A 26037-nucleotide genomic window follows, 5' to 3' on the forward strand; every position below is an offset into this window, starting at 1 on the left:
ACCAGGCGGACACTTCCGCCTAGCCAATTCCGGTCAGGCCGGACACCTCTGCCTAGCAAGTTCCAGCCAAGGCATCTCGCGTGACCAGAATCCGTGACGTTACATGGCTATGTAAGCGTGCAACGTGACCATGTGATCTACACACACGTGTGGAGTAGTGACGAGACCTGGCCACGCCCCCAGCCGGTTTTTAAAGCGGAGCGCCATATTCCTGGTTCTCTCTCTTCTCTCCTCTTCTCCACGCACGTGTCTCTCCCACAGGCCTGCGCACTCTCTATCCCTGTATTTCTAATAAACTCTTATAAGCGGAAAAAAAAAAAAGAAAATTGACTGTTATGGAATGATTAGCTAAGCAATTCAGAAACAGAATATTCATTACAAGGTTTTCTTCTCTATTCTTTCTTTTCGGGTTTGCTGTAAACTGAGATAGCTCTTAATAGAGTTTTTGTAGAAGATCTGAAATGCATAAAGTACTATTTAGCAACACTCACTAAATCCTAGAAAGCCATTAAAAAATAGATTCTCCTTTAAAAAGAACTCTCAGAACTATCAATTCTGATTATAAGCTCTGAACTTCAGAAATGATTTATGTATTTTCTGTCTAGTTAAGAGAATCTTTCTAATAGAGATAGTGATAATAGTTAAGAGTAAGAAGTAGAAAATTATTCTGCCTTGTTAGAAAATGTTAAATCTCTTCTAATTATTAAGAAATTTTTAGGTGTTTGCTAAGTTAGATATATGCTAATGGTAGCCCTGTAGAGCTTGCTTAATAGTTCTTATGAATATAAATTTGTAAAATAGATATATAGGATTTCTTTAAGAATATAAGCTTGCAAGAAGTATCTAAGGTAATCCTAAGACATAGTAATAAGCTTGTAAGAAGTAAAGATGCTACTTGTAAATGTAAGTTTAAATAAGAATATAAGAAGTAAATAAGTAAAGATGCTAGTTGTAAAAATATATAAGAAATATATTTGCTAAAGTAATCATATAGTTTCCTTAAGAAGCATGAATTAGTATGTTATATGTGAGTTTGTAAAAAAGTGTAAATGTTTGATTGTGAGTCTAAATGCTTTGCAAGGTATGTTATATGCGAGTTTGTGAAGAAGTAGTGTGAGTCTATGCTTAATGTATATGGTGACAAAAACCTGAGATACAGAAGTTAGTGTCCTAGTAGACTGGAAAGCAGGCAGTCTCTGAGTGGTTTTAAAATCTCCAGAAGCCACTAAGAGCTAAGAATGGCAGACACTAGAACCAGCACAAGGTATCTGCAGCTGAGATCCATGAAAAATCAATGCAACACAGAAAAACCATAGCTAACAGCAAAAACGGTGCAATTTAAAATATTACTGTAACTAAAAGAGTTTCTGGCTTGAGAATGGAAGTTGCAGAGATGCTTGTTTGAACTAAAATTGTTAACTGCAAAAAGTTTTGGTTGTAAAAATGTCTCTTCATATTTGGAAGTGAAAGTCTAGGACCAGGATTTACTTTTTTTTAAAAAAAAACTTTTTGAACTTAAAAAAATGAGCTAAAACTACAACAAGGTTTTGGTTATGGATTTCTTCATATTTGGAAGGCTAGTATTAGAATTTATTATTAGAATTTTGGGACTTAAGAAATGAAATGAACAATAGTGATTTCATTGCTATGGGGCAATTTTGAATTTACTTATAGTAATCACCTAGGAACTGTTTTCTGGAATTATTTATGTTAAAAAATGGAACTGTTTAAATGAAGAAATTTATTGTTTCTACCTAGACTCAAGATGCAGCTTTGTGTATGCATGTATACTGGTGATTCATGAATTGTTTTGTGTTAAAAATGGAACTGTTTTATGGAACTATGTAGCTGGAGAGCTTCTTTACAGATCCCATCAAGCCCCTGCAGTCCCACAACCCGCATATAAAATAATTCACTTAGACGCTTATATTACTTATAAACTGTATGGCCGTGGCAGGCTTTTTGTTATCTATTTTTTTTTATCTTAAATTAACCCATTTTTATTAATCTATAAGTTGTCACATGGCTCATGGCTTACCGGTACCTTACATCTTGTTTGTCATGGTGGCGGCTGGTAGGTCTCTCTCTGTCTTTTTGTTTTCTCAATTTTCCTCTCTGTTAGTAAATTTGTGCTGCCAGGAGCAGACATGTCTCACTGTCCAGAAAGTCTAAATTTTTAAAACATTTTAAATGTCATATTCTGTAGGTCTTTGAAGGGTTTGAAGATGACCTGTCTATATAAAATATATCTGTTCAATCTTGAAAACATACCTAATATGACTACAAGTTCTATTGTAATGTCTAACTACTAATTTTATTTCTTTTTATCCTAATAGTTGGTAATAATAACATTCAAGAATCAGCAAATTGCATTACATTGTTAAATGAACTGTATAATATCTTGAACAAGATTAGAAATGTTAGCATTTTCTAACAATATCAATCTCAATATATATAATTTGTATACAATATGAAAAAATCCAATCCAATGTAAAGTATTTAAAACTAGTAATGTTGTGCCCAGATCGTGACCCCCAGAGAGACCACCAAAGACGAGCATGCCGGAATGCAAAAGCAAGGTTTAATTCTGGATATCCAAAAGCAATACAAGCCTAGGCAGGGACTTCGTCCAATACATCCAACGCAGTGGAGGCTGGAGGAAGCGCCCACCTGTCTGCAAGCTCAGTTTTTAAAGGGAAAAGTCACAAAGTTACATCATTTAGGGGTGCTGGTACAGGTACAATTCTGATTGGCTCGCTTCTAGGGACTTCTAGAAATTACTTCTAAGGGAGTGGTTGCCCGCCACCATTTCTCATTGGCTGCCCTCAGGTGGAGGCATTTCTGTGGTCAGTTACCCTGGAAACCAGGGAGAGGACATTCCATAGTCTGGCAGGCATTACCTCGTGACTATCTTGTGACTCTGTACTTTTACACTTCCTGGTTTCTGGAATCTGAACTGACTGGTCTCAGTAACTTCTGGCCTGTTCCAGTAACTTATGGCCTGTAGCTAAAAGGAGCAGTCTTAGGCCTTTAGTTTTGGGGTGAGAGCATTTTGGTCTTATTTTGGTTCCACAGTAATTGCCTTTTTCTTTTTTCTTTCTTTTTCTTTTTTCTTTTTATTAAAATACAAAAGGGGAAATATGGTGATATTTTATTTGTATTGAAATGTGATTTTATTTGTATGTTAATAAAAAAAAGTTGCCGGGGGTGGGAGGGAGTCAGAGCTAATAGCAAGCCATAGCAGAAATCTGGTAGTGGTAGCACACACCCTTAATCCCAATCACATGACAGGAAAGATCTCTGTGTATTCAAGGATACCACCAGCATGAAGACACACGCCTTTAATCTCAATACCAACCATAGAAGACCCAGAGAGTCATTAAATAGAACCTTATATTTGAAAGCCATTATAAGACCCAAAGATGTAATAAAAGATTATAGCTGACTTGGCTTATAGGCACTGCTATTTGGGCAGTTGGTGAAAAAACCTGCTGCTTTCCTGAATGTTCTATACTCACAATCCTTTTGCTCTCTACATGCCTGGCCCACCTTCTTATCCTTCCCTAAACGTGGGAAACATGAGAGAGAGCAGCAGAAATCCAGGAGGGTTCCCAACCAGTATATTTGAGTGTTAGATCTAGATTTGGAGACTAGATCTGAGGAGAGAAGCATGAGATTAGAATGTCAACTGGGATAAAGTCAGTGTTAGGGTTAGGGTCAGGGTTAGGGTTAGGGAGGAAAGCAAAGGCTGCTGGGAGATCTTGCCTTGTTTCTCCTCAACAAACCCTGGCAAAATACTGCCGCCTGCTCCCTCCCAAACTCCATACAGGTTGCTGGGACTCTGAATATGTGAGCAGGGCAGAGCTAGGTTTCCCATGAAAATCAAGTCAATGACCTGACTCGCTGGCTTCTGGGGAACCAAAAAACAACCATAATTTTTCATCCATTCCGTTCTCAAGTGTTGTCAGTGTTCACTCAGGTTGTAATGCAATACAGAACGAGTCAATTCCCCCAAAGCCAGTTCACCATGCATGATTTAATTACAGCCATCGGACAAAACTCTCTTTACCTCTTCGACCAAAAATTCATTGACCTGACTCCGAGAAATATTTCCTTCAATAGTGTGGAACCAAAATAAGACCAAAATGCTCTCACCCCAAAACTAAAGGCCTAAGACTGCTCCTTTTAGCTACAGGCCATAAGTTACTGGAACAGGCCAGAAGTTACTGAGACCAGTCAGTTCAGATTCCAGAAACCAGGAAGTGTAAAAGTACAGAGCCACAAGATAGTCACGAGGTAATGCCTGCCAGACTATGGAATGTCCTCTCCCTGGTTTCCAGGGTAACTGATCACAGAAATGCCTCCACCTGAGGGCAGCCAATGAGAAATGGTGGCGGGCAACCACTCCCTTAGAAGTAATTTCTAGAAGTCCCTAGAAGCGAGCCAATCAGAATTGTACCTGTACTAGCACCCCTAAATGATGTAACCTTGTGACTTTTCCCTTTAAAAACTGAGCTTGCAGACAGGTGGGTGCTTCCTCCAGCCTCCACTGCATTGGATGTATTGGACGAAGTCCCTGCCTAGGCTTGTATTGCTTTTGGATATCCAGAATTAAACCTTGCTTTTGCATTCCGGCATGCTCGTCTTTGGTGGTCTCTCTGGGGGTCACGATCTGGGCACAACAATAGCATGCATTACCAGGATTACCCAATCAAGGAAAAGAAAATGAGGTGGTGTCAACATTGGTTTGTTAAGAAAACCTAAAGTATAACCATAAAAGTCTTTATCAGCAGACTGCTGATCCTGAAAGACCCAAATTCAGACAGCTGACAGCAAATTGACAGCCACTCTATTTCCCAGCCTGCTGCACCCCAACTGGAGAAACAACAAAGGCAGGAAGCATTGCAGCTACTTTTATTCAAATCCCTCACACTCTGCAGTCCGGTGGAAGTCAGATATACAAAATTATGCATGGTTTTACAAAATTTGCATGTAAAAGATTGCACACAGGCTTCAATGCAGGTCGCTTTCCTGTGACCGTAGAAACATCAGAAAAGTTAGAAAATTCAGTCCACTGAACTTCAAATGACTTTATTAAAGTGTCACTAATCAGAGTTAAAAGACAGAAGGTTTTAGTGTCTGAGCCAACAAAGTGAGTAACTCCCGAAGTCTAATGACCAACTAAGAAAGCATTACTTCAAATATAAGAAAAGGGGTGAGGGGAGCTTGCTGGAAGCAAATTAAATAAGAAAACCTCCCTTGCCTTCTTCCAAAGACTGACCTCATTGAGCAAGGACAGATCAGAGAGTGAAATAGACCAGAGAGTGCCTGCACTCTGGCACCTCCAGCAGAGAAAAATCTACCTGGTTAACATCAGAGGCCTGGTCTATAGAGATTTGCTCAGCACACACAGGGCAGACTTTGGAGAAAAAAACTATAGCTGCATGTCTAGGTCAGGTCCACACACCCCATTGGAGCCGAACCAGGGGCTGAACAAATCCCGCCATGCAAATGTGAAGGCAAGCTCATAAATAATGCAAGCAAGAGAAGAGAAACACAGGCTGAGAAAGCTGAGAGATGCCATCAGGAGTAATGAGAAAAATGACCTTTATTTAAGTGCTAGCTTTGGGGACAGTTCTGAATCCCAGAAAGAAAAAATGAAAGGAAAACAATTTACTTAAAAGAAAATACTACACATCACCATGTTCCTCCTTCCTTCTCAGTCATTTGCAAGGCCTCCTGGTATGTTTCTCTGTGGCCTAAAATTGTAGATTAGCAGGGAAAGAAACATGAAATGCCCCAAATTGCAATCTCAGACAGGACAAACTCAGCACCTGAAATGCCCAGTATTTTTTCTTTTTTTTTTTTTCATTCTTCACCACAGTCCGTTACATCCAGGCAATTAAGAAGAAGACGGTTCATACATCTGATGTTACCTCCAGGACTTTTTTTTTTTTTTCAGCTCAGCAACTGTAAACACGTACTGGTCACCCATAAAGTGTTAGGCAAGAGCCTGCTACTCCTGGGCTACAGTGTGGTGTTCCTTACTGCGAGCAATCTGCACCATGACCAAACTGCATGCAGACCGCACAGGAGAAATGCCTAGCCATACATACATGCAACATGGGTCTTCTACAGGCTGCAGAGAGACAGCAAGGCCCACACACATGTACACAATTGACTTCAATGTGTTTGTCTCTTGGCATCTACTTGGCAGTCAACACTGTGGATGGATGTGAAGGACCCAGGGATAGAGAAGGACACCAGGTCAAAGAGACCGTAATCTGGAGTGGGGGGGTGGTAGAGACAGATAGTGTAATTCACAACAATCGTGGTGCTAACAAAATGATTTGAACTAAGGAGATTTGAATTGAGGAGCAAATAATTCTATCTGAATGGCAACCAAGGACACTTCCCCCAAAGCTGTACCCTTGACCTACGCAAAGAGGAGGAGAAGGAATCCTCCAGACAGGAAGGTTAATGAGATTGGCCATCATGAGCAAGGGAAAAATAAAAAATTACCCATGAAACATCTGTTTGGGGCATGTTCTGGGATTTTCTAGTAAATGAAAACTTGGGGTCTACTGACTAGTCTCCCTCAGCAAGCTCACGGGAGGAGGGCTTAGACTGCAAGAGGCTCCTTCTCCTACTAAACTGTTGGTGTATGGCTGAGTACTTTATGAAAGTGATTTACCTAACCAATTTCCACCTACATTTTCCCCAAGTGGTTCAGAAATCTATTCAGCACAGGAAACAGAACCAAGGATGCACACAGTGCAGTGAAATGATAACCCTCCAAAGTAGCTCGCGTTACTCCAGGGCAGTGTGTCACATCTTTTGGGCATGTGCTGCCCAAACTTATAGCAGTGCTAGATAGCTGTCAGAAAAATTTACATCATAGCAGTTGAGCTAGAAGTTCCCAGAATGGCAAAAATTTAAGTTGATCAGTTTTTTGAGGAAACCCACCCAAATACCTTTTTCTGGCACTCCTAATTCATATAACAAATGAAATCTTTGCCAGTTCTGTTTCATGATGTGACTGGAGGACCGACCAGCTAAGTTTCTGGTGGTTGGTTTTTGTCTTGTCTGCTTTTGCTTTCTTTTACATTATTTTGGGCTGAGTTCACCTTCAAAGATGCCTCATACTTTGTCTCTTTACATGACATTGATATTATCACAAGACAAAACTTCTTTGTAGGATATTTTCAAATTAATAGATTTTAGAGTCTATCTAACTTGTTCTTCATATATTCACTCACTGGCCTTACTCACAAGCACTGGGTGGGTCTTTCTGTACCTGTAGCTTCTACAGCTTCTCTTCACATATGTGACAATTTCAACTTCTATCACAGAGCACAAAAGTTCCTCTAGCAGACAACAAACTCAGATTTTAAACCTTCAGGTCTACCCCACCAAGAACTCACCTCAAAAAGGTTCTACAATCTTCCAAACAGCAACACTAACTGGTGAAAAACCTTGTGTGTGTGTGTGTGTGTGTGTGTGTGTGTGTGTGTGTGTGTGTGTCCGTCCACAAGTTTTTGAACTATGGGATAGATGTGATGTGTGTCTGCGTTTATGTACACAATTGTATCTGCTAGATAGATGCAGGGAAACAGCTCTCCTAGCAGATCTGGACACTGCTCTTGCTAGTGGGAAGAGCAGCCTAAGCCCCAAGTCTTAGGAAAAGAAATATTTTGCAAGTATAATGAGGTATTTTATCATGCTGAACAGAGTGTGTTGTCTGATAGAGAACGCAGAAAATCAAGCCAGGTAATGTGGCCATTCTTCCCTTCCAATGAGGACGTTTCAGATTCCAACAGAGAGAAGTAATCCTTAGCATCCCAAAATAGGAGGCCACTTAGAAAGCATGAGCTCTGACATTTGACTCCAATATGAAGAAAACCGCAAAGCAACATTTCATACATTAGGAACAGAGTGCCATGGAGCACTAAAGAGCACTGCTTTGAGTATATACAACACACCTCAGACTCAATTACACACATTCCTATCACAACCACTAAAATGTTATAAAAGTAAAGAAAATGCATCATGTACAAATGTACTCACTTACATGAATACAACCTCCAAACCATGCCCTTACAATTCACTTGTTCTCCTAAGAATGAGTTAAAATTATGCATTTTTGGTTATTTTCCAAAATAATTTTTACTACTCTAGTAAATCAATATGCTTACCATACAACATAAACAAGGAGATTAAAGTATTGTAGTATTTTGTTTTAGTTATGAATAACCAAATAAAACAATTAACTGTAAATTCTAAAATAAATGTAATTATTGATTCAAATTATTTTAATATTGGTCATTGAGACTGATGATGAACAATAACAACAACAAAAATTGTTTTAAAGAGATGAGTAAATTCAGTCACCCTGAAGTGAGTTTTCTGGGAATTGGTGTCTTTAAATTACTCTCCCTATTTTTCTGGTGCAGATCTTATCTTATGTCGATAGTGCCACAGGAGGCCACATCAATTTAAATATGGTGGAGGTTCATGTATATTTAAGAAGAAATAACAAAATCTTACTTCTACATGTAGAGTAACTACATGTAAATTTTGAATAGTAGTAGACCACTGAAGAAGTAGCCAGGTTTCCACTTTGACTTAAGTAAAACATGTAAATAATACATTGGTAATTTCAGTAATAAAACTCTGCTGCAAATTAAAATAACATTCAGTAATTTAAATGCCAAAGACAAGGATAATGACACCTCCAGATAATCATATTCTATAAAATTTAGTTTAGAATCGTTGAGAATGTGATTCAGAATTATTTGAGCCTAGAAAAATTTTTACTCATGAAATGTCTTACTGAAATGAATTCATTCAGATAAAATCATGTCAACTCTATGCTTTAAGTTCTTCAACTCCAGTTACCATTATAAAATTGTTTAAGTTCATAGACTAATCATTAGATTTACTAAAAATTCTGTCTCGAAAAACAACAAAAAAAATTTATTTCATAAAATTAGTGTAATATCGACAAATCATATATCTATTTATCCATTATTTGGCCAACATTCACAATACCCAGGGTTTTTTGGTTTTTAGGATTTTTTTGTTTTGTTTTTCTAGATAAAAACTTATATTTTATACAATTTAGTGAACTCTTGGAACAAAATATTTTGGATATTTCCTGTCTCTTTGGTTTACATACCCTCAAAGATTTGTTTTTGCTTAACTATAATGAACATTTTATAAGCTAAATGAAAGGAATTTAGAACACCATTAATCTTTCATGTATGATGGAAAGCCATGCATCATCTCAATAAATCAATGCTCTTGAAAGACACAAAAGAACTCAGCTTTAATTCTAAATCCTCTACTTAAAACACCAAATGTCTTTGTATTGCACCGAGTGCTCCAGATGGCTAACTGCGTTTCAATTATGCTGAATTCTGCTTCTCCTTAAGTGTTCTTTTCCCCTGCGCACACAGACTTTACATTAAAAACCACTGTGCATCGACGGTTGCAGGCTACTATATTCTTATATGTCAATGTGGGTATTCTTTAGATAGGGAAGAACATAAGGGAATCCAAAGCCTTAACAACACATTGGTACAGACTTTAAAACACATCTGAGGATGTGATCGATTCTGATAAGGTCTTATTAAGTTCTTGTCTATCATTAACCAACTTCCTTTTGAAAAGACCTTACTGTCTTCTCATGGTTTTGCTAGTTCAGTCCTCCATCTACCACGTCCATTTCCAATTGTAATCATAGAAAAAATCCAGATAGTGACTTTCTCAGGGCACCTCATGTGCTTTTTAAAACAATTCGTACATCCCACACAGTGAAACCATTTGCATACATTAACTCGTTCTGAAAGGAGTTAAAGTGGCATTTTTAACGAGTGCTAAGAAAAGCTCTGATTTCAGTCCATCTTACATGCTTACCTTGAGCAGCTTACAGGGCCTGGTTCCCTGTATTTGAAACAAAGCACTCTCCTCACCTCTTCTCTCCTTTCATCAGCTAAGCTCACCTTAGACATCAAAAACAATTGTGACAACAGACACTTGTAATAGCTGGTCAGCTAATGCCAAAATAATGCAGGAGTTGTGAACAGCATTTACATCAGAAAAAGCAACTTCCCATTGATATCTTCATGCTCAGGCTCTCTATGCTCCTGCCATGGTTAAGCTTCCTGCCTGCCTCCCTGTGGAAACTTCTGCAACCCCTGCTCCAGGCCCCAGTGCTTCTGCTTTGGCTGTTCTTCATGTGCTGGAGCACCTGCTGCAATTGCTGCTGCCACATCCCTAATGGGACTGGAGCTGCCCCTTCTGCAGTAGCTCCCAGTGTCATTACTGCTCCAGCACCACTGGAATTCCTCTGCCACACAGCTGTGCAGCTGTTGCTGTTGCCCCACACCACTGGTGTAAGGGTTGCTGCTGCCCCACACCACTAGTGCAGGTGTTATTGCCACACCAACTGCTTCCATTTCTACCCCAAATGCTGTTTCAGAGCCAGGCTGGCTGCTCTCTGAGCTGCTCCTCCGAATATGCAAATGTGTGCTTCCCTCCTGTTTAATAAGCAGGAGTCCTTTCCTAAGAGGATCTTTGCTAAGATGCCCTGGGTGCTATTTCATCATCACTGCTTAAGTTCTGATTCACATGTTTTCCCCCCAAGAATTTTCCTTAAACTTTTGACAATAATTTACACTATAAATGGATGTCCACGTAAGGGATTCTCATGTATAGTAACATTTGAGAATGAATCAAATTAAAACATTTGCACACAAAAGTCAAATATTTTTCTAAACTTTAAATTTTGCTTTGTTTAAATTGAATATATCTTCTAAAAACATATAGATTAAAGAATAAGAGGCTTGATTTAAAAAAATTGGAGAAAAGTATTTTGTTAAGTTTCAGTATGTTTTATAAGTCAGGATTTTAGTAATTGCATTCCTCATTCACTTGACTGAAATCATAGTTCTGTGTTTAAATCATTTTTGTAGCTCATTCTAAAAGAAGTTCAAGTGATATTTGTAATCAATGCTACAAACACATACAAATAAAAAGCAATAACAATGTATGACAAATGCAATGAAAATAGCAGTTAAGCACTTTCCTGACATAGTTATTAAAAAGAAAAAAACAAAAAACAAAAAAACTGCAATCAAATGTGCAGTTGTCTAGAGTGACAGCTCAAGCCTAGCCCCGCCCCTTTCTAGTGTATGCTCAAGGCAGTTACTTTTTTCTCTCTGTGTCTCCATTTCACCATCTGCAAGATGATGCCAGCAACAGAACTTATTTCTAAGCATCATTTTAAGTTTGAATGAAAGAGCATAAGTATCCATCTGTTGTTACTGAATGCTAGTTTCTATTGTCTCAGGAATAGTAGCATATTATTGCTCAATGATATTGTTCAATAAGTGCATAGTAACTGCTTACTAACTACTTGTATAACTAGAAATGATGTTAAAAATCAGTGAGTAATTGCATTTCCTGAGTGAGCTCTACAAATATGGTATCTAAGTAGTCAAATGGCCAGGGCCTCTGGGGGAGAAGAGTTTCTGGAGAGCAGAGATTATAGTCGCATGGGGTGGACCTGGTTTCAAACAGGAAGGAAAGGAAAAAGGCAGTGATCACAGTAACACAGAGTGAGCCTGCACCCAAGCAAGAAGGAAAGACAGGCATTTGAAGTGACTGCAGCCTAGACCTGGGTGCAGAAGAGAACCTCTTGAATGAAGCTGGTGTCCGCTTAATTACATAATGATGTTCCATATTAAATTATTGAAAAACAGGAAAGAACAAAGACAGGCATCTTCTAACAGATGTCCCATTATGGAGACCAAGAAATCAATTTCATCTCACACAGGTCAAATTATCCAAGAAATCCCTCTCTAAATCTAATACTGCCCTAGTTTGCTTTCTGCTTCTGTGATCTCAAATAAAAGCAACTTGGGGAGAAAGGGTTTATTTGGTTTACACTTGCAGGAACAGGTCATCACTGAGGCAGGTCAGCAGTACCTGAAGCAGAGGCCATGTAGGAAAAATGCTGACTGCCTTGCTCCCTCCTGCTTGCTTAGCTGCCTTTTTTATACAAGCCAGGATGGCCTGGCTAGGGGTTAGCACCTCCCACAGTGGGCTGGGCCCTCCCATATAGGTTAGCAATTTAGAAAATGACCCACAGATATACCCAAGGGCCAATCTGATGAAGGTAGTTGTGGTGGTATTGTGTTCCCCAAAATACTGTGTGTGCTAATAAACTTATCTGGGGTCAGAGAAGAGAACAGCCACAATAGTAAACATAGAGGATAGGCAGTGGTAGCACACGCCTTTAATCCTAGCATTCCAGAGGCAGAAATCCCTCTGGATCTCTGTAAATTCAAGGTCACATTGGAAACAGCCAAGCATGGTGACTCATGCCCTTAATCCCAGAAAGTGAGCCTTTAATCCCAGGGAGTGATGGCAGAAAGCAAAAAGATACATAAGGCATGAGGACCAGAAACTACAAAGATTTGGCTGGTTAAGCTTCCGGGCTTTCGAGCAACAGTTCAGCTGAGATTCATTCTGGATGAGGACTCAGAGGCATCCAGTCTGAGGAAACAGGATCAGCGGAGGAATCAGCAAGGTGAGGTAGTTGTGGCTTGTTCTGCTTCTCTGATCTTCCAGCATTCACCCCAATAACTGGCCTCAGGTTTGATTTTATTGATAAGAACTTTTAAGATTTATGCTACAGATAGTTCCTTAGGAAAGGTCCCTCTTCCCACTTGGGTCAAGTTCTACCATAAACACTAAAACTTCTGTGGGATAAATAATGAGTCAGTGAAATCAACTGGAAACACTGCTCAATGTGCAGTCTTCTAGGTTTTCTGACAACAGACTAAGGTCCATATGCTACAGGTATGGATTTGAAGTGGGGCTGATTAATGCCACAGTACTCAACAGTATTCCAGGGAGTGAACAATGGGGTGAGATTGAGGACCAGGAGGTCACAGCAAACTGTTCACAATAAAAATGAGAATAAGACTCTAATGCAACCCCTCTGGTTTTGAAGTCTCTGGCTATTGCTTACAGACAAGCAGACTCTAACCCAAGGCCAGGGTCTGGAGTACAGCCAGTATCCTCTTGTCTCTGTCTTCCATCTCACTACGAAACTGGAAATGCTAAGTGGTTTCCACCCTCTGCTGAAACAACCCAAGGGAACTCTTCGACGTTGGCTCTGTCTAAAGGCTGAGAGGATGAAATCTGTTTCAGTTGACTCCCATGGTTGTGCTCACCTTTTATCTCAAAGCAGCAATATGGAACAAACTTCCAAAAGGAACCAAGTGATAAGTTACGGACTGCACAAAGGCATCCCTGCCCGGATGCAAAAAGATACCAACACTTCCTTTCCTCATTACTCTGCATAGCCTCAGACAGTCTTTATTTCTCGTCGAGATTTCCCAGGTCTGAAGTCAACCATCTAAAATTCTTGGTTCTCAGCTCGAGGATATGAGAAAATAGAGGAAAGTGTAAGAAATAAGCCCAGTAGGGGGTCTCAGGTATTGACTGAGTGTCCTAAGGGAATGTGCGAAAATAGGCCCACCTCTTCTCCCTGTTCCCTGATCATTATGAGGTTAAGTGGCCCCCTCTACCCTGTCTTTATTTCTTTATCACTATGAGGGGAAGTGGTCCCTCATCCCTGCCTTTATTTCCTTATCACTATGAGGGGAAGTGGTCCCTCATCCCTGTCTTTGTTCCCTGGTCACTATGAGGATAAGTGGTCCCCTCATCCCTGTCTTTGTTCCCTGGTCACTGTGAGGGGAAGTGGTCCCTCATCCCTGTCTTTGTTCCCTGATCACTGTGAGGGGAAGTGGTCCCCTCTTCCTTCTATCCATTTCTTGGTCGCAGTGAGGTGAGCATTCCATTACATTTTGTGCTTCCTGCTGCCATGCCTACCAAGCATATCCAAAAGCTACTGACCAATCATCCACAGGCAGGCCTCTCTACAGCTACATGTTTGTGCCTTCACAGTGTCTGGGTTCGTTGCCACAGGCCTTTGTTGGTGTGATGGGCATGTGCCTCTGCAATGCGTCTGCATGATACAAATCCCATTTACAGTTAGGCTCCTTATCATCTCTTCCACCACTAACAGGTCTGTGTTCATTAACAGTTAGCCTACAGAAGGTGAATTTTCCTTCCCCACAGCCACTACTAGAAAGCAAAAACCAACTCATTCATGTCTGAACATTTGATTAGAGACAGCCCCTTCAAAGTCAGCTTCACGTCCAAATTTAATTTAGCTAACTATAAATGCGACCCAGAGAAAAGACATGTTTTCTGTTCCCTAAGTATGTCCTTCCTTTTCTCCCTTTGTTTTTCTTTGTTCCCACAGTCTCCCTTTGAAGCCCAGGCAAGTCTTGAGCTGGCCAGCCTCCCTCATCATGTTGATTTATACTTTATACTTCCCTTTGCAACTAATTAATGCTTCATTGAATGTGATATATTCACGTTCTCTGAAAGTGATGGCTATTAACTCTTTCTCAGAAATGTTGCTTGAATATATTTTCTGACTTAAAAATGGGCAAATCTTCACTCAACTACAAAGGAAATGGGAAGTTGGATTTACAACACGGCCAGCCTGAGTGCTGTCAATCATATTCCTTGAAGCTTCATCTTTTCATCTCATTGTCATGTGATGACTTAAAATGATATATAGTAATTAAGAGCAGAGGGGTGTATTAGAAAGCAAAAGCTTTGGAAACAAATGAACTTGAATCCAAGTCTATCCAAAACGATGTGCTCCCGTGGTCATGGTTGCTCATAACCTCTGGATGAAGTGGGGTACTTCAGTTCCTTTTTTATTGGTGTGATAAAACACCAAAAACAAAAGCAGCACTGAGAGGGAAAGGTTTATTCATCTTACACTTCCAGATCCCAGTCCATTATTGAGTGAAGGATCCTGAGTGAATCATAGCAGGAATTCAAACAGACGCTCTGGAGAAAAAGTACCTACTGCCTTGCTTCCTGGCTCATCCTCAGCTAGCTAACTTTCTTACATACCCCAAGACCTTCTGCCTAGGGATGGTGCCGCCCACAGTGGGCTGCCCCCCCCCATCAATCATCAACCAAGACAGTGCCCTCCAGACAGGCCCATAGGCCAATCTCATAAATTCTTTAGGAAAGGTTCCCTTTACCCTGGTGACTCCAGGTTGTGTTAAGTCAGCCATAAAGACTGTTCAGGACAGTAGGCATCCAGCTCTGCCTTCAGGGTAACTGCAAACGTAACATTTTTATTTCGAGAGATGTTGTTCTGACAACAAAATAAACAAATAAAAAAGAAGACTCTTGCTTCATTTCTTTCACTAAAGCACCAAAAAAGAGCATGGGAGTGAGACAACTGTAAACAGAATGGGCACTTTCCACCAGAATTCTTCATAGAAACACAACTCAGAAACTGCAGTGTGCAGTCAACAGGCAAGGGTGTTTGGAGGTTACCATTAGGAAATATTCCCTATAAGTGATTAAATTAAAGCAAAGGTCCTTACAGCCTGAACATGGCCTGAAGCCTCCTTTATGACATAGTCGCTGAAAACTCAATGTCCCTTTCAATATTTCATAGCAACCCCTAGATGGAATATAACTGAAAAATGGCTTCAGCGCCAAACAGGTATCCAAACAGACTATGAGCTAAAGAATGCCCATCTGGGCTTGCATTATAAAAAATACAAAACAAATTTTGTTAATTACCTAAATGTCTGCAAAAAATAATATTTCAAAACCAGGAGACATTTCCCTCTCTTAGCTAAAATCCTTTCTGTTTTGAGCTTTTCCTTCCAGCTCGCTGGACATTTGCTGTCATTTAAATTGTATTTGTGTGTGTGTGTGTGTGTGTGTGTGTGTGTGTGTGTGTGTGTGTGTGTGTGTGCTAGGTTTCAAGTAATAAAGAAAATCACCATGGAGGTGCTCTGATGTGCATCCTTAATAATTCTCTTACATTTAAATGCTCGGTTTATTCCCATCCACACAGTGTCTTTAGACGTGTCGCCACCATCCCCGTGTGAACAGTAGCTATTTCCTTGACTAGTAGTTGTTTACATTTTTGTGAAATCATTGCCTTCTGGACCACACAAGGAGTAAATATTCGAATGCAGGAGCCTCAACGGTGGGCCCAGCAACCTTCAAGCCCAGTCTATACTGCTGTGCATGGCACATTCCCCTCCCAAGCCTCACTGAAAGGCTACATTGTCCTCCCTTTATCAGGCACAAGGTTCAAAGAGGCTGGGCATCAGCCTGAAGTTCCCGCGGCAGGTAGGGCTTTGAACAAGCTACTCTCCTTTTTAAATATGTTGACCAGAAAACTGGAGAGATGGCTCAAAGGTTAAGAGCATTGATTGCTCCCCTAGAAGTTCATGAGTTCAAATCCCAGCAACCATATGGTGGCTTAGAACTATCTAGAATGGGATCCAAAGCCCTCTTGAGGCACGTAGATGTATGTGAAAACAGAGTACTCGTGTATATATAAAATACATAAAGAAATAAACCTCAAATTCTGTTGACTATAAAACTTCACCATGCAGTGTGCCTCCGTACCTAATATCAAAAACAATAGAGAGCCCCCCCCAAGAAAATTAAAATGTATATCAAGTTCATTAACAGAGAATGGAAAAATTGACTTTAGGAAATCCCAAACTTAAAAAGATAAAATTTAAATTGGGTTTTATTTCTCCAGTTATTTACATTTTGTCTTTGTCTCATGTTAAATCAACCAATAAGAATGTGTTTAGAGCACTTTTTAAAAATACTTTTCGTGTGTGTGTGTGTGTGTGTGTGTGTGTGTTTATGGGTGCCCATTCATATTTAAGAGGTATGGAGGTCAGAGGTCAATTTCAGCTTTGTTTCTCAGTTGCTATCCACTTTTGAGTTTTTGAGATAGACTTTCATATTTAGACTGGAGTTAGGAGGCTAGGAAGCCTGGCCGGTGATCTCCAGGGGTCTGCTTAGGGTGTCTCCTTCAGACAATCCCTAAGATAGGAGGATGAAATGCCCTAAGAAGTAAGTGTGTAACGTGATGAAGTTAACCCCAAGCAAGAGTGCCAAAGTCCAGTCCCACACAATCACTCTTCCCTGTGTTGCTACAGCTCACCCCCAGCACCACCCCCCAATCCAGCATTCACCACCATTCCTAAACAAAGAGGATCCATTTAGTGTGTCTAATGTGTATCTTGGATGCTCGGTGACAAATATTCTTTATGGGTATAAAGGCATCAATGGACTCCCACAGATACGCAGAGCAGAGGACACAGGATCTCTAACGCATCAGCCGTCTGTGCTTATACACAGAGCAGAGGACACAGGGATGGCCATCTCTATCACATCAGCTGTCTGTGCTTATGAACAGAGCAGAGGACACAGGGATGGCCATCTCTATCGCATCAGCTGTCTGTGCTTATACACAGAGCAGAGGACACAGGGATGGCCATCTCTATCACATCAGCTGTCTGTTCTTATGTACAGAGCAGAGGACACAGGGATGGCCATCTCTATCACATCAGCTGTCTGTGCTTATACACAGAGCAGAGGACACAGGGATGGCCATCTCTATCACATCAGCCATCTGTGCTGGTTTGACCCAAGTTCTTGGAAAGCCAGATTGACCCTCCTGTCCAAAGCTATCTTAGCCCACAAAGAAAAACTCCTCTCCCACATCCTTCATTTCTCAATAAGTCAGAGGTCAAGTGGTGCTCTCAGTTTGCCCGACCCTGGGCTCAGGACACTAAAGATTCATTACTTACTTCCAACTAATTCCAACCTCAATGGAAAGATAATTTCTGTCTTTTATCATGCAGAGTAATAAAACAGTAAGCTGGCTTTGCAACACTGGCAGTCCTGGCCCACATAGACACAAACATGAGCAGCTATTTTAATGGTTTTAGTGGGTGATTTAATACACTATCTTAAAAAATAGACAATGACTCAACTTTTTGTAGCAATAGCAGGACTCTCAGTGGCTCCTACTGAGAAAAAAAATCACTCTGACAGAGAAACAGAAGCAGTTCAGTAACATTTAGTGGCAATTATGGTTCAAAGCTCCACTATTACACAGTTTGACATAATCACACTTAAAACTATCATTAAAGCAACGGATAAAGTAAGGGCCTCATTTTATATACTACCTCTAGTAAGAATGTCACAAATCTGAAAATTGCTATAAATTTAAAATAATCAGGACAGTATTTAATATACTTTTAAATTTAAAGACATACAGCTTCTCCAGAACATGAAATGAAGTAAATTTCTGAGGATTCTCTGGAAAATTCAGAGGTGTTATCATGTACAAAGAGGGTTACATCCATTTTTTTAGTGTAAATGATGTCTTGGGAGCAGCGATCTGTTTGGAACCATGACAGTTTCATGGAGTCGGGAGAGGGGATGAGAAGTATTGTCTGTGAGGCGAATTTCCACAGCCAAACTTCCATCTTCAAGTTCAACTCAGTGTTCATTTGAGACGTCTTTGTGAGGCTCATAGGCCCTGCTGGAGTCTCAGGCTGAAGCTTGGGGTCACTCCTGGGTGGAGGCTGGGAAGTGGGTAATTTCCACTCTGTGACATCTCTGCCACTGACATCTGTCATGTCAGCAGACTGCCAATCACTGCCCATCTTGCTATCGTTTCCAACTGAGGCTGCAAAGTCCTCGTAGCACTCAAAGCCTGGGCCTCGCTCCCGTCCTCAGCCCCTTTCTCTATCCTGTGACTGCCCCTGTAGTCAGACGTTCTCCAGGGGATGAGTGGATGCCACAGTCATTCTGAGTCACTTGTAACGTTTGAAACCATGTCCCATCTCTAAATCCTCTCTTCAGTGGTTCTGATTGCTTACAGTTCTAGCGGTTCCGATTTCTTAATGAGTAGAGTCAATCTCGGCCACAGATGACTAGAGACAATATCAAGTATTTTAACCACCGCCTAATCCTTTCCAAAGAAGAAACGGTCCCCTGTAGGTTAAGCTACAGTTTTCCTGAAACGCCCCTTAGTCAGGTTCCCTGCGACAGTCTGGAGAGCCACTGAAAAACACTGACAGGAGCTTCTCAAGGTACACAGAGAGAATTCCCCCAGGAAAGCCCCTGGGAATCTCTTCCCATTCACAAACCGGCTGCCAGAATTTCACTTCATAATTTACCATGTTCATGGTGTGGGAAGAGGGAGCGAAGCTGGGGGTGGGGGAGCTAGTCTAAAAAATAAAGAGTCACAGGTTTCAGTGACATGGAAGCTGAGTGACGAGGCATTTGACAGACGTGAATGACCAGGGCTATAGACTTTGAGGAGCTTAAATACGACAAGCATCTGCAATGCCAGCGTGATGAATGGCGTGGCCATCATTGCCGCCTAGGTGAGGACAATTTCCTCAGAGCTTGTTCATTGTTCAGGTCTGGTAGGAATGACATTGGAGGTAGACAGAACACAAGCGGGCAGTATAAACAACTCGTTCAAAGTGTGTTCTGAAAAGGGCATTTAAGAAATGAGTCAGCAGACATTGAGATGTCTCAGTGGGTAAAGGCATTTGTTGCCAAGACTAGTGACCTGAATTCAATACTTGGAACCCACATGATGTAAAGAAAAAGGAGTGAGTAACACCTGAAAATTGCCCACTGATATACAGACAACGATACATATGGATGGAGAGAGAGAGAGAGACAGAGAGACAGAGAGAGAGAGACAGAAAGAGAAAGAGACAGAGACAGAGATACACACACACACACACACACACACACACACACACACACGAGTAAATATAAATCTAATAAAAACGTGTAAGGAGTCATAAGCCTGCAGAGGTGGCTTAGCTGTTACTTGCTACTCTCATAGAGAACCTTTGATCAGTCCCCAGCTTCCACATGGAGGTTCACAATCACCTATAACTCCTGATCTAGGGGATCTTTTACCCTCTCTGGCCTCCATATGTACCACATGCACTTTTTGCAAACACATATCTGCAGGCAAGATACTTACAGATATAAAATAAAAACAAGTAATTCCTTTTGAAAACTGAGTGTGTAAACCCAAAGCACAGAAGTCACTCCTGCTTAAGTTTAATAAGACCAGAAGAGGTTATGATGAACAATTGCCCTTAGCAAGACTGTCAGATCCCTGCATCCCTGGCCCTGGAGCAGCACCCAGGTACAACCCTGTGATTTTTCTCCTTCAGCGGTGTGGAAACCTTTAGAACAACGGAAATGCTTTACACAGTTAGAATCCTCTGTCTACAAAAGTGAGAAAGAATATGTCATTCTTAAAACAAGTAGCAGGGGTGAGAGCTGCTGGGAACTAATGCCTATGCTGCAGTCACACCAGCATGTTCCTAAGTGGCTCCCGACATCTCCTTAAACCAGAAACTTCTTTGATTTTCACTCGGTGTTTCTTAAATTTGTAAAGAAGACCTAGAGCCAGGTCTTGGCCTTATGTAAATTATCTGCCAATCAAATCCCTATTTTTCAACATTGACTTCATTGTCTAATCTGTCGTGTGTGTGGGGGGAGTCCACCCTTTGTACAGTAGGAGCATATTGCTAATAGATCATTACATATGTATTATCGTTGCTATTATTGTAATTATTATTATTAGTTGGGGAGCCATAGTGTGTGTAGGAGTCAGAAGACAACCTTGGAGCTGGTTCTCTTTACCCTCCATGGGATCTAATTCAGGTTACGGGGTAAGGAGCAAGGACTTTAACCTACTGAATCAACCTTCTGTCTCATGTGTGTCTATCTTATAATGGAGATTGATGTAATAATTAATTTCCCCTTGTCTTCTGTATCCCACTCTCCTTCTGTGGGATGCTCTTATACAGACTACTGAAAGTCTGGCATTAGGAAATACCATCATGGGTGGTGGTGGCACACACCTTTAATCCCAGCACCCAGCTGGCAGAGGTAGGCAGATCTCGAAAAGTTCTAGGCCAACATGGTATTCAGAGTGAGTTCCAGAACAGCCAGAGCTACACAGAGAACCTTTGTCTTGAAACGACTCTGCAAATATGGAAATATCATATTCTATTTTATGGACACTTTAAGGAACATTCAAATCTACATTGGCCTCAGTCATTTGCCAGTTATCCTGTCCTGAATTAGGATTCTACATCTGTCAGTCACTAAAATTCAGAAAAGCCGGACTGTTACACCTCCCCCATTAATACACTGTCTAGCTGCTTTAGTTCTTCGGCAGGTCCACGCCCAGCAAATTCAGCCATCTCATCTAACACAAACCAGCTCTAATTCTAAACTGCCTGAAATAAAATCATTTTTTAACTTACAGTCTAGCACCCAGCATCTCCATCTTCTTTTGGTAATCAGTGTGGCTTTCTTGTGAAAATTAATAGATTATCCAATTGCTAAAGCTCCTTCTAGTCTTAATTAAACACAGTCCAAACATGTACATAGGTGTTTATCTAAATATTCTCACCTGTGTGAGGTCAGAGGTCAACATCAGGTTCACAGCAGTACCCACAGTCAACCTGAATGCTAGTTTCACTAAAAATTGAAAAATGTTCTTTAGAATACAGTACAATTATCAATTGTGTCTCAATGTCTTATCAGCGTTCTGTGTTACACAGAGACTCAGTGCTCTGCACCCAATAAGGACTGTCTGACTGTGCCATGAGCCTCAGAAGCCGCTGTCTGGGGAAGCCCATTTCCACCACAAAGAGCCACTGAAAGAAGCTGCTCACTTGTATAATGAATGAAGGGAGCCTGGCACTTCAGGAAAAGAACCGACGATTTTAGTGGTAAGATTTGAACTAATAAGTGAAACTTTGAATTGTGAATAATTTTTAATAATCCCCTGGGAGTTGAGAGTCAATACATAGAAAGAGTTTTCTGAAAGCCAAATGTCATGTGTCACCATAAAAACAAATGCACATACCGCTGAAAGTGAACAGCAAGTGCAGAGACAAAGTCACAGGCTGCTGGTGGACTGACGTGCAGTAACAAATGTCCGTGAGAACACACCATGGGGAAGGACAAGTCGTCACTGGATGGTGCTGGGGCAAGCCTTGTTCATATGCAGTGTGAATCACATGAGACCTTCATTCCTCATCACGTAAAAATGGACTGAAGACGAAAGGCCAGACCTCAAGATGAATATTAGAATAAATCACTTCCCCCGGTGCACTGGTGCACTTTTTCCAAGCCAGTGATTGTGCATTTTTTTTATTAAAAGCTCAACAATACAGACAATGGAATAAAATAAAAAATAGGCAAATACAAATCAGACTAAGAAAGCTTCAGAATCACAGAAACAACCAACACAGTGAGAGAAAGATGTCGGTTAGAAAACAGCCACAAAGGATGGATCTGACAGGGGTTAGTGATGAAAATATAAGAGGAATTGAAACATATCAATAGCATCAAAATGAGCAACAGAGTTAAATTGTGGGCAGAAGACCTGACAGTTCCAGAAGAAGATGCACAAATAGATGACTGAGTCTGTAAAGAAAGTTTAACATCGAAGAGCTCCAGGCAATCATGACCCCAGGCTATGATACTCCACTCCAGTGACACTCCACTCCAACTAGAATGGATGCTCACAGGGGCTGATTGACTTTGTATCCTGGCTGCTATACAGTGCTCAGTCAACATGGACATTGTCTCTCTAATGTCTGCATTTCCTCTGTCTGGACACATCTAGTGATGGGTTACTGTAACCCACGGCACAAACATTAAAGAGAGAAGAGCATCAGGACCTAAGTGGGTAAGGTGCACATGACACATGTACAGTGATACTACATGGTTGTCAGAACAGTGAGACCTGAAATCTGCAGTCCCATGGATGAGCCTTGAGGATGTGAGGCTGAGTGAACTCACCAAGCACACGTTGATGCCAAATGATCTGTGTGCCTCACTCAGACCTGAGAGTTGATGGCGTAAGACGAGAGTACAGTGGGATTCACAGAGTCTGGTGTACTTGGAGGGGAGATGGTCAGATCTGGGTCACAACTACACCACTGCCGTTAAGAGGAACATATTTAAAGAGACTTAATACACAGCAAGGCAACCACAACTGCTGATGATACAGTGTATTTGTGAAACATATAAAGGAGATGTGAGCTATGGACTCTCATAACATAATAACTGTGTTATGTAATAAAGTACAGAGTAGCAAGGTTTGACTATATCATAATAAACATACATACATACATACATGCATGCATACATATAAAGACATACATACACGCACACATATACATACATGCATACACACATACATACATAAATCACACACTATCACACATATAAACACACTTATGCATATACACATAAACACACTCATACACATACAAACATATTCTTCAGAACCTTCATTTATCCATCATTTAAAACAAGCATACTTGAAATTTATGAAATAAACTACCAAAAAAAATCCTGTCTGAGATAATCTCCATAATTTATACCAGTATTTTCTGAATTACAAACAGCTGACAGATACATCTTAAATAGGCAAAGACCCACTTGGAAGGCAGCACAGACCATACATTTTCACATAACTACACAGGTACATCTGCTGATCAATATCCTGATGTGTTGCGAGTAAGTTCCAAGGCAATGTCCTTCTTGGGTTGGTAAAATCAATAATTACCTGTCAGGACCAGACCAAAATGCTTTTCCAGTACTCTACTCAACCTACCCATTTGAGAATGGAGTAATCTCAGATATTTTAACTGAAAAATAAAACAAAACAAAACACCACTGTGAAATCTACCAGGAAAACAAAAAAAGGTTTGAGATGCCTACTGTATTCTGCAAGTCATGAGCCAAAGAGAGTTTTTAAATTCAAGATATCATTACTTCAGATTTTCAAGTTTGAACATGTAGCATCTTTAGACAAAAAAGAACATCATGTCCCAAGTGATGTTAACAAGCCAGTATCCTCTATTTTTCTGTTGCTTTGGTAAAACTAGCACCTCAGTTACTTCTCTGTGCCGGAGATATAATACCAAGACTGAAAGGATCTTACAGACAAAAGCGTCTGCCTTGGCTTATGGATCTAGAGGGATCAAAGTCCACCGTGATGGACAGGCATGGCAGCAAGCCACAGGAGCAGCAAGCTGAGAGATCACATCTCTACTGCAAACAGGAAGTGAAGATGGAAACTAGAAGTGGGTCAGGGCTACAAACTCTCTAAGCCTTCCCCAAAGACTCTTCTACCAAAGCTCCACCTCCTAAAATTCCCAAAGTACGGGAGCTTGTGGGGGACATTTCTCATGCAAGTCACCACAACTAAAAAAGAAAACTAGTTAAGGCACACCCTTAACCAGGAGGCCTTTGGGGAGTTTCAGAGGAACATAAGGGGATCCAGAGGCCAGTGGCCTGGAAAGCAGCAGATGTGACCCTGGTCGGGTGCAGTCCCTGTCCACTCACACAGTTACCCTATGTCAGACCACCCTTTATTCCCTCTGTTCTTTCCAGTTTCTGACAATCCTCATTTCATTTGTAGAGCAGAAGTAATTACTATTCTCTGTCCTTATTCAACTGATGGGTTTTCTTGGACTCACTCCTCGAAGAGGGAGCTGTGTTCTGATCTTGGTTCGTCTACCATGTTACTCAGCATAACAAGTTTACAGCACCTACTGCATGCTGGGTAATAAATGAGACACTGAAATAAAAAGGATCAATATAACTAAGTCCCTGGTCATCATGAGGTCTAACTGAGACCCTACACTGCAAGTGTGCAAATAAAACAGATTTATACATTTTAATTAAAATTCATTAATTAATTGACATATTACAGAAGGCAGCCTTTGGAGTCATTCCTGCCCTGTCAAGCTTTAGCTTTGGAAGGCAGATTGAGAGACTGTGTCCTTTGGGCAAGTGTCCAGGGTGAGCAATATCAAAGGTACATCTCTCATGCGCATCCCAAAAGAATGCAGGCCAATCGTCCAACCCTCTCATCAAACAGAATGCCTGACGTTGTGACACTGGCCTGGGTGCCGAGCAAGCAGCCCAGACACCTATCAGGTCAGACAAATGCATGCTTTCAAATACATTCAAAAGTCTGAACCTGAGCCGGGCGGTGGTGCCGCACGCCTTTAATCCCAGGACTTGGGAGGCAGAGTCAGGCGGATCTCTGTGAGTTCGAGGTCAGCCTGGGCTACCAAGTGAGTCCTAGGAAAGGCGCAAAGCTACACAGAGAAACCCTGTCTAGAAAAAACAAAAACAAAAACAAAACAAAACAAAACAAAAAGTCTGAGCCTGGAGTGGAACAACGTACAAGTCACCTTTGCCATCGATGCTTTATGTCTTCTCATAGCAGAATAATAGTAAACCAACTGAGCAAAATTAAAAAAAAAACTAGTTTAATTTACATATTGGAAAAACACAACAAAGAATAACATAAAATTTTACCTCCAAACTACTGCTTTCAGTATTCTTTGAGCATAACAAATAAAATATTTGCTTTAAATTTCAGGAGTGGCTGTAACTTGGGAACTCAAAGTTGGTTTACAATTTCTGCACTTTAGTATACAGAGGGTATCCTGATCCATGGGCAAGTGTGCTCTCTCTCTCTCTCTCTCTCTCTCTCTCTCTCTCTCTCTCTCTCTCTCTGTCTCTCTGTCTCTGTCTCTGTCTCTGTGTGTGTGTGTGTTTGTGTGTGTGTGTGTGTATACAAGAGAGAGAGAAACATGTGCAGTCATACAGGTACACACACACACAAGTCTTCAGAGCAATTCTCCCTTGGTTTGTCAATACAGAGGACCCTGGAGGTCTGAAAGAATATGTTTCATACTGATATTAACTGAGGTTAGAGTAAAGACATAGTGGGCATTTTGCTCCGCTTCCTAACAAAAGTTATTTGTAATAATAATTATTTTTAGTCTTCATGCCTGTTTCAGAGACATCACTGCCTGTTTCAGAGACATCACTGTTCGGCACATTTATGGCAAGCTAATCTTCCCCTACTGAATGGATAAATCACAGGCGTAATGGATCTTCTAATGGCACCCATGAGCATTCCTTCCAATGCTCTGCAATCCTCTAATAAAAGCAGTTGAGTGAAATAAACACCTAATCAGGTCATTTGCTTAACAAATTCAGCCATTATCC

General features: G+C 40.8%; 1 protein-coding gene across 4 annotated transcripts in view; it reads right to left on the minus strand.

Annotated features, from left to right (window-relative positions):
- LOC143269514 (protocadherin Fat 4-like) overlaps nucleotides 1-26037 on the minus strand; it is a 79091-nt gene that overhangs the window by 47998 nt on the left and 5056 nt on the right. Inside the window, exon 2 of one of the 4 annotated variants that reach the window (XM_076554704.1) lies at nucleotides 1440-2168. The exons of the other annotated variants lie outside the window; for them this stretch is intronic. Coding sequence (XP_076410819.1) covers nucleotides 2103-2168 — 66 coding nt within the window. The 3' untranslated portion in view covers nucleotides 1440-2102. Of the gene's footprint in view, nucleotides 1-1439; nucleotides 2169-26037 lie in introns of those variants that run through there. 4 annotated transcript variants of the gene reach the window in all.

The sequence above is a fragment of the Peromyscus maniculatus genome, chromosome 19 (assembly GCF_049852395.1).
Source record: "Peromyscus maniculatus bairdii isolate BWxNUB_F1_BW_parent chromosome 19, HU_Pman_BW_mat_3.1, whole genome shotgun sequence".
NCBI classification, from domain to species: Eukaryota; Metazoa; Chordata; class Mammalia; order Rodentia; family Cricetidae; genus Peromyscus; species Peromyscus maniculatus.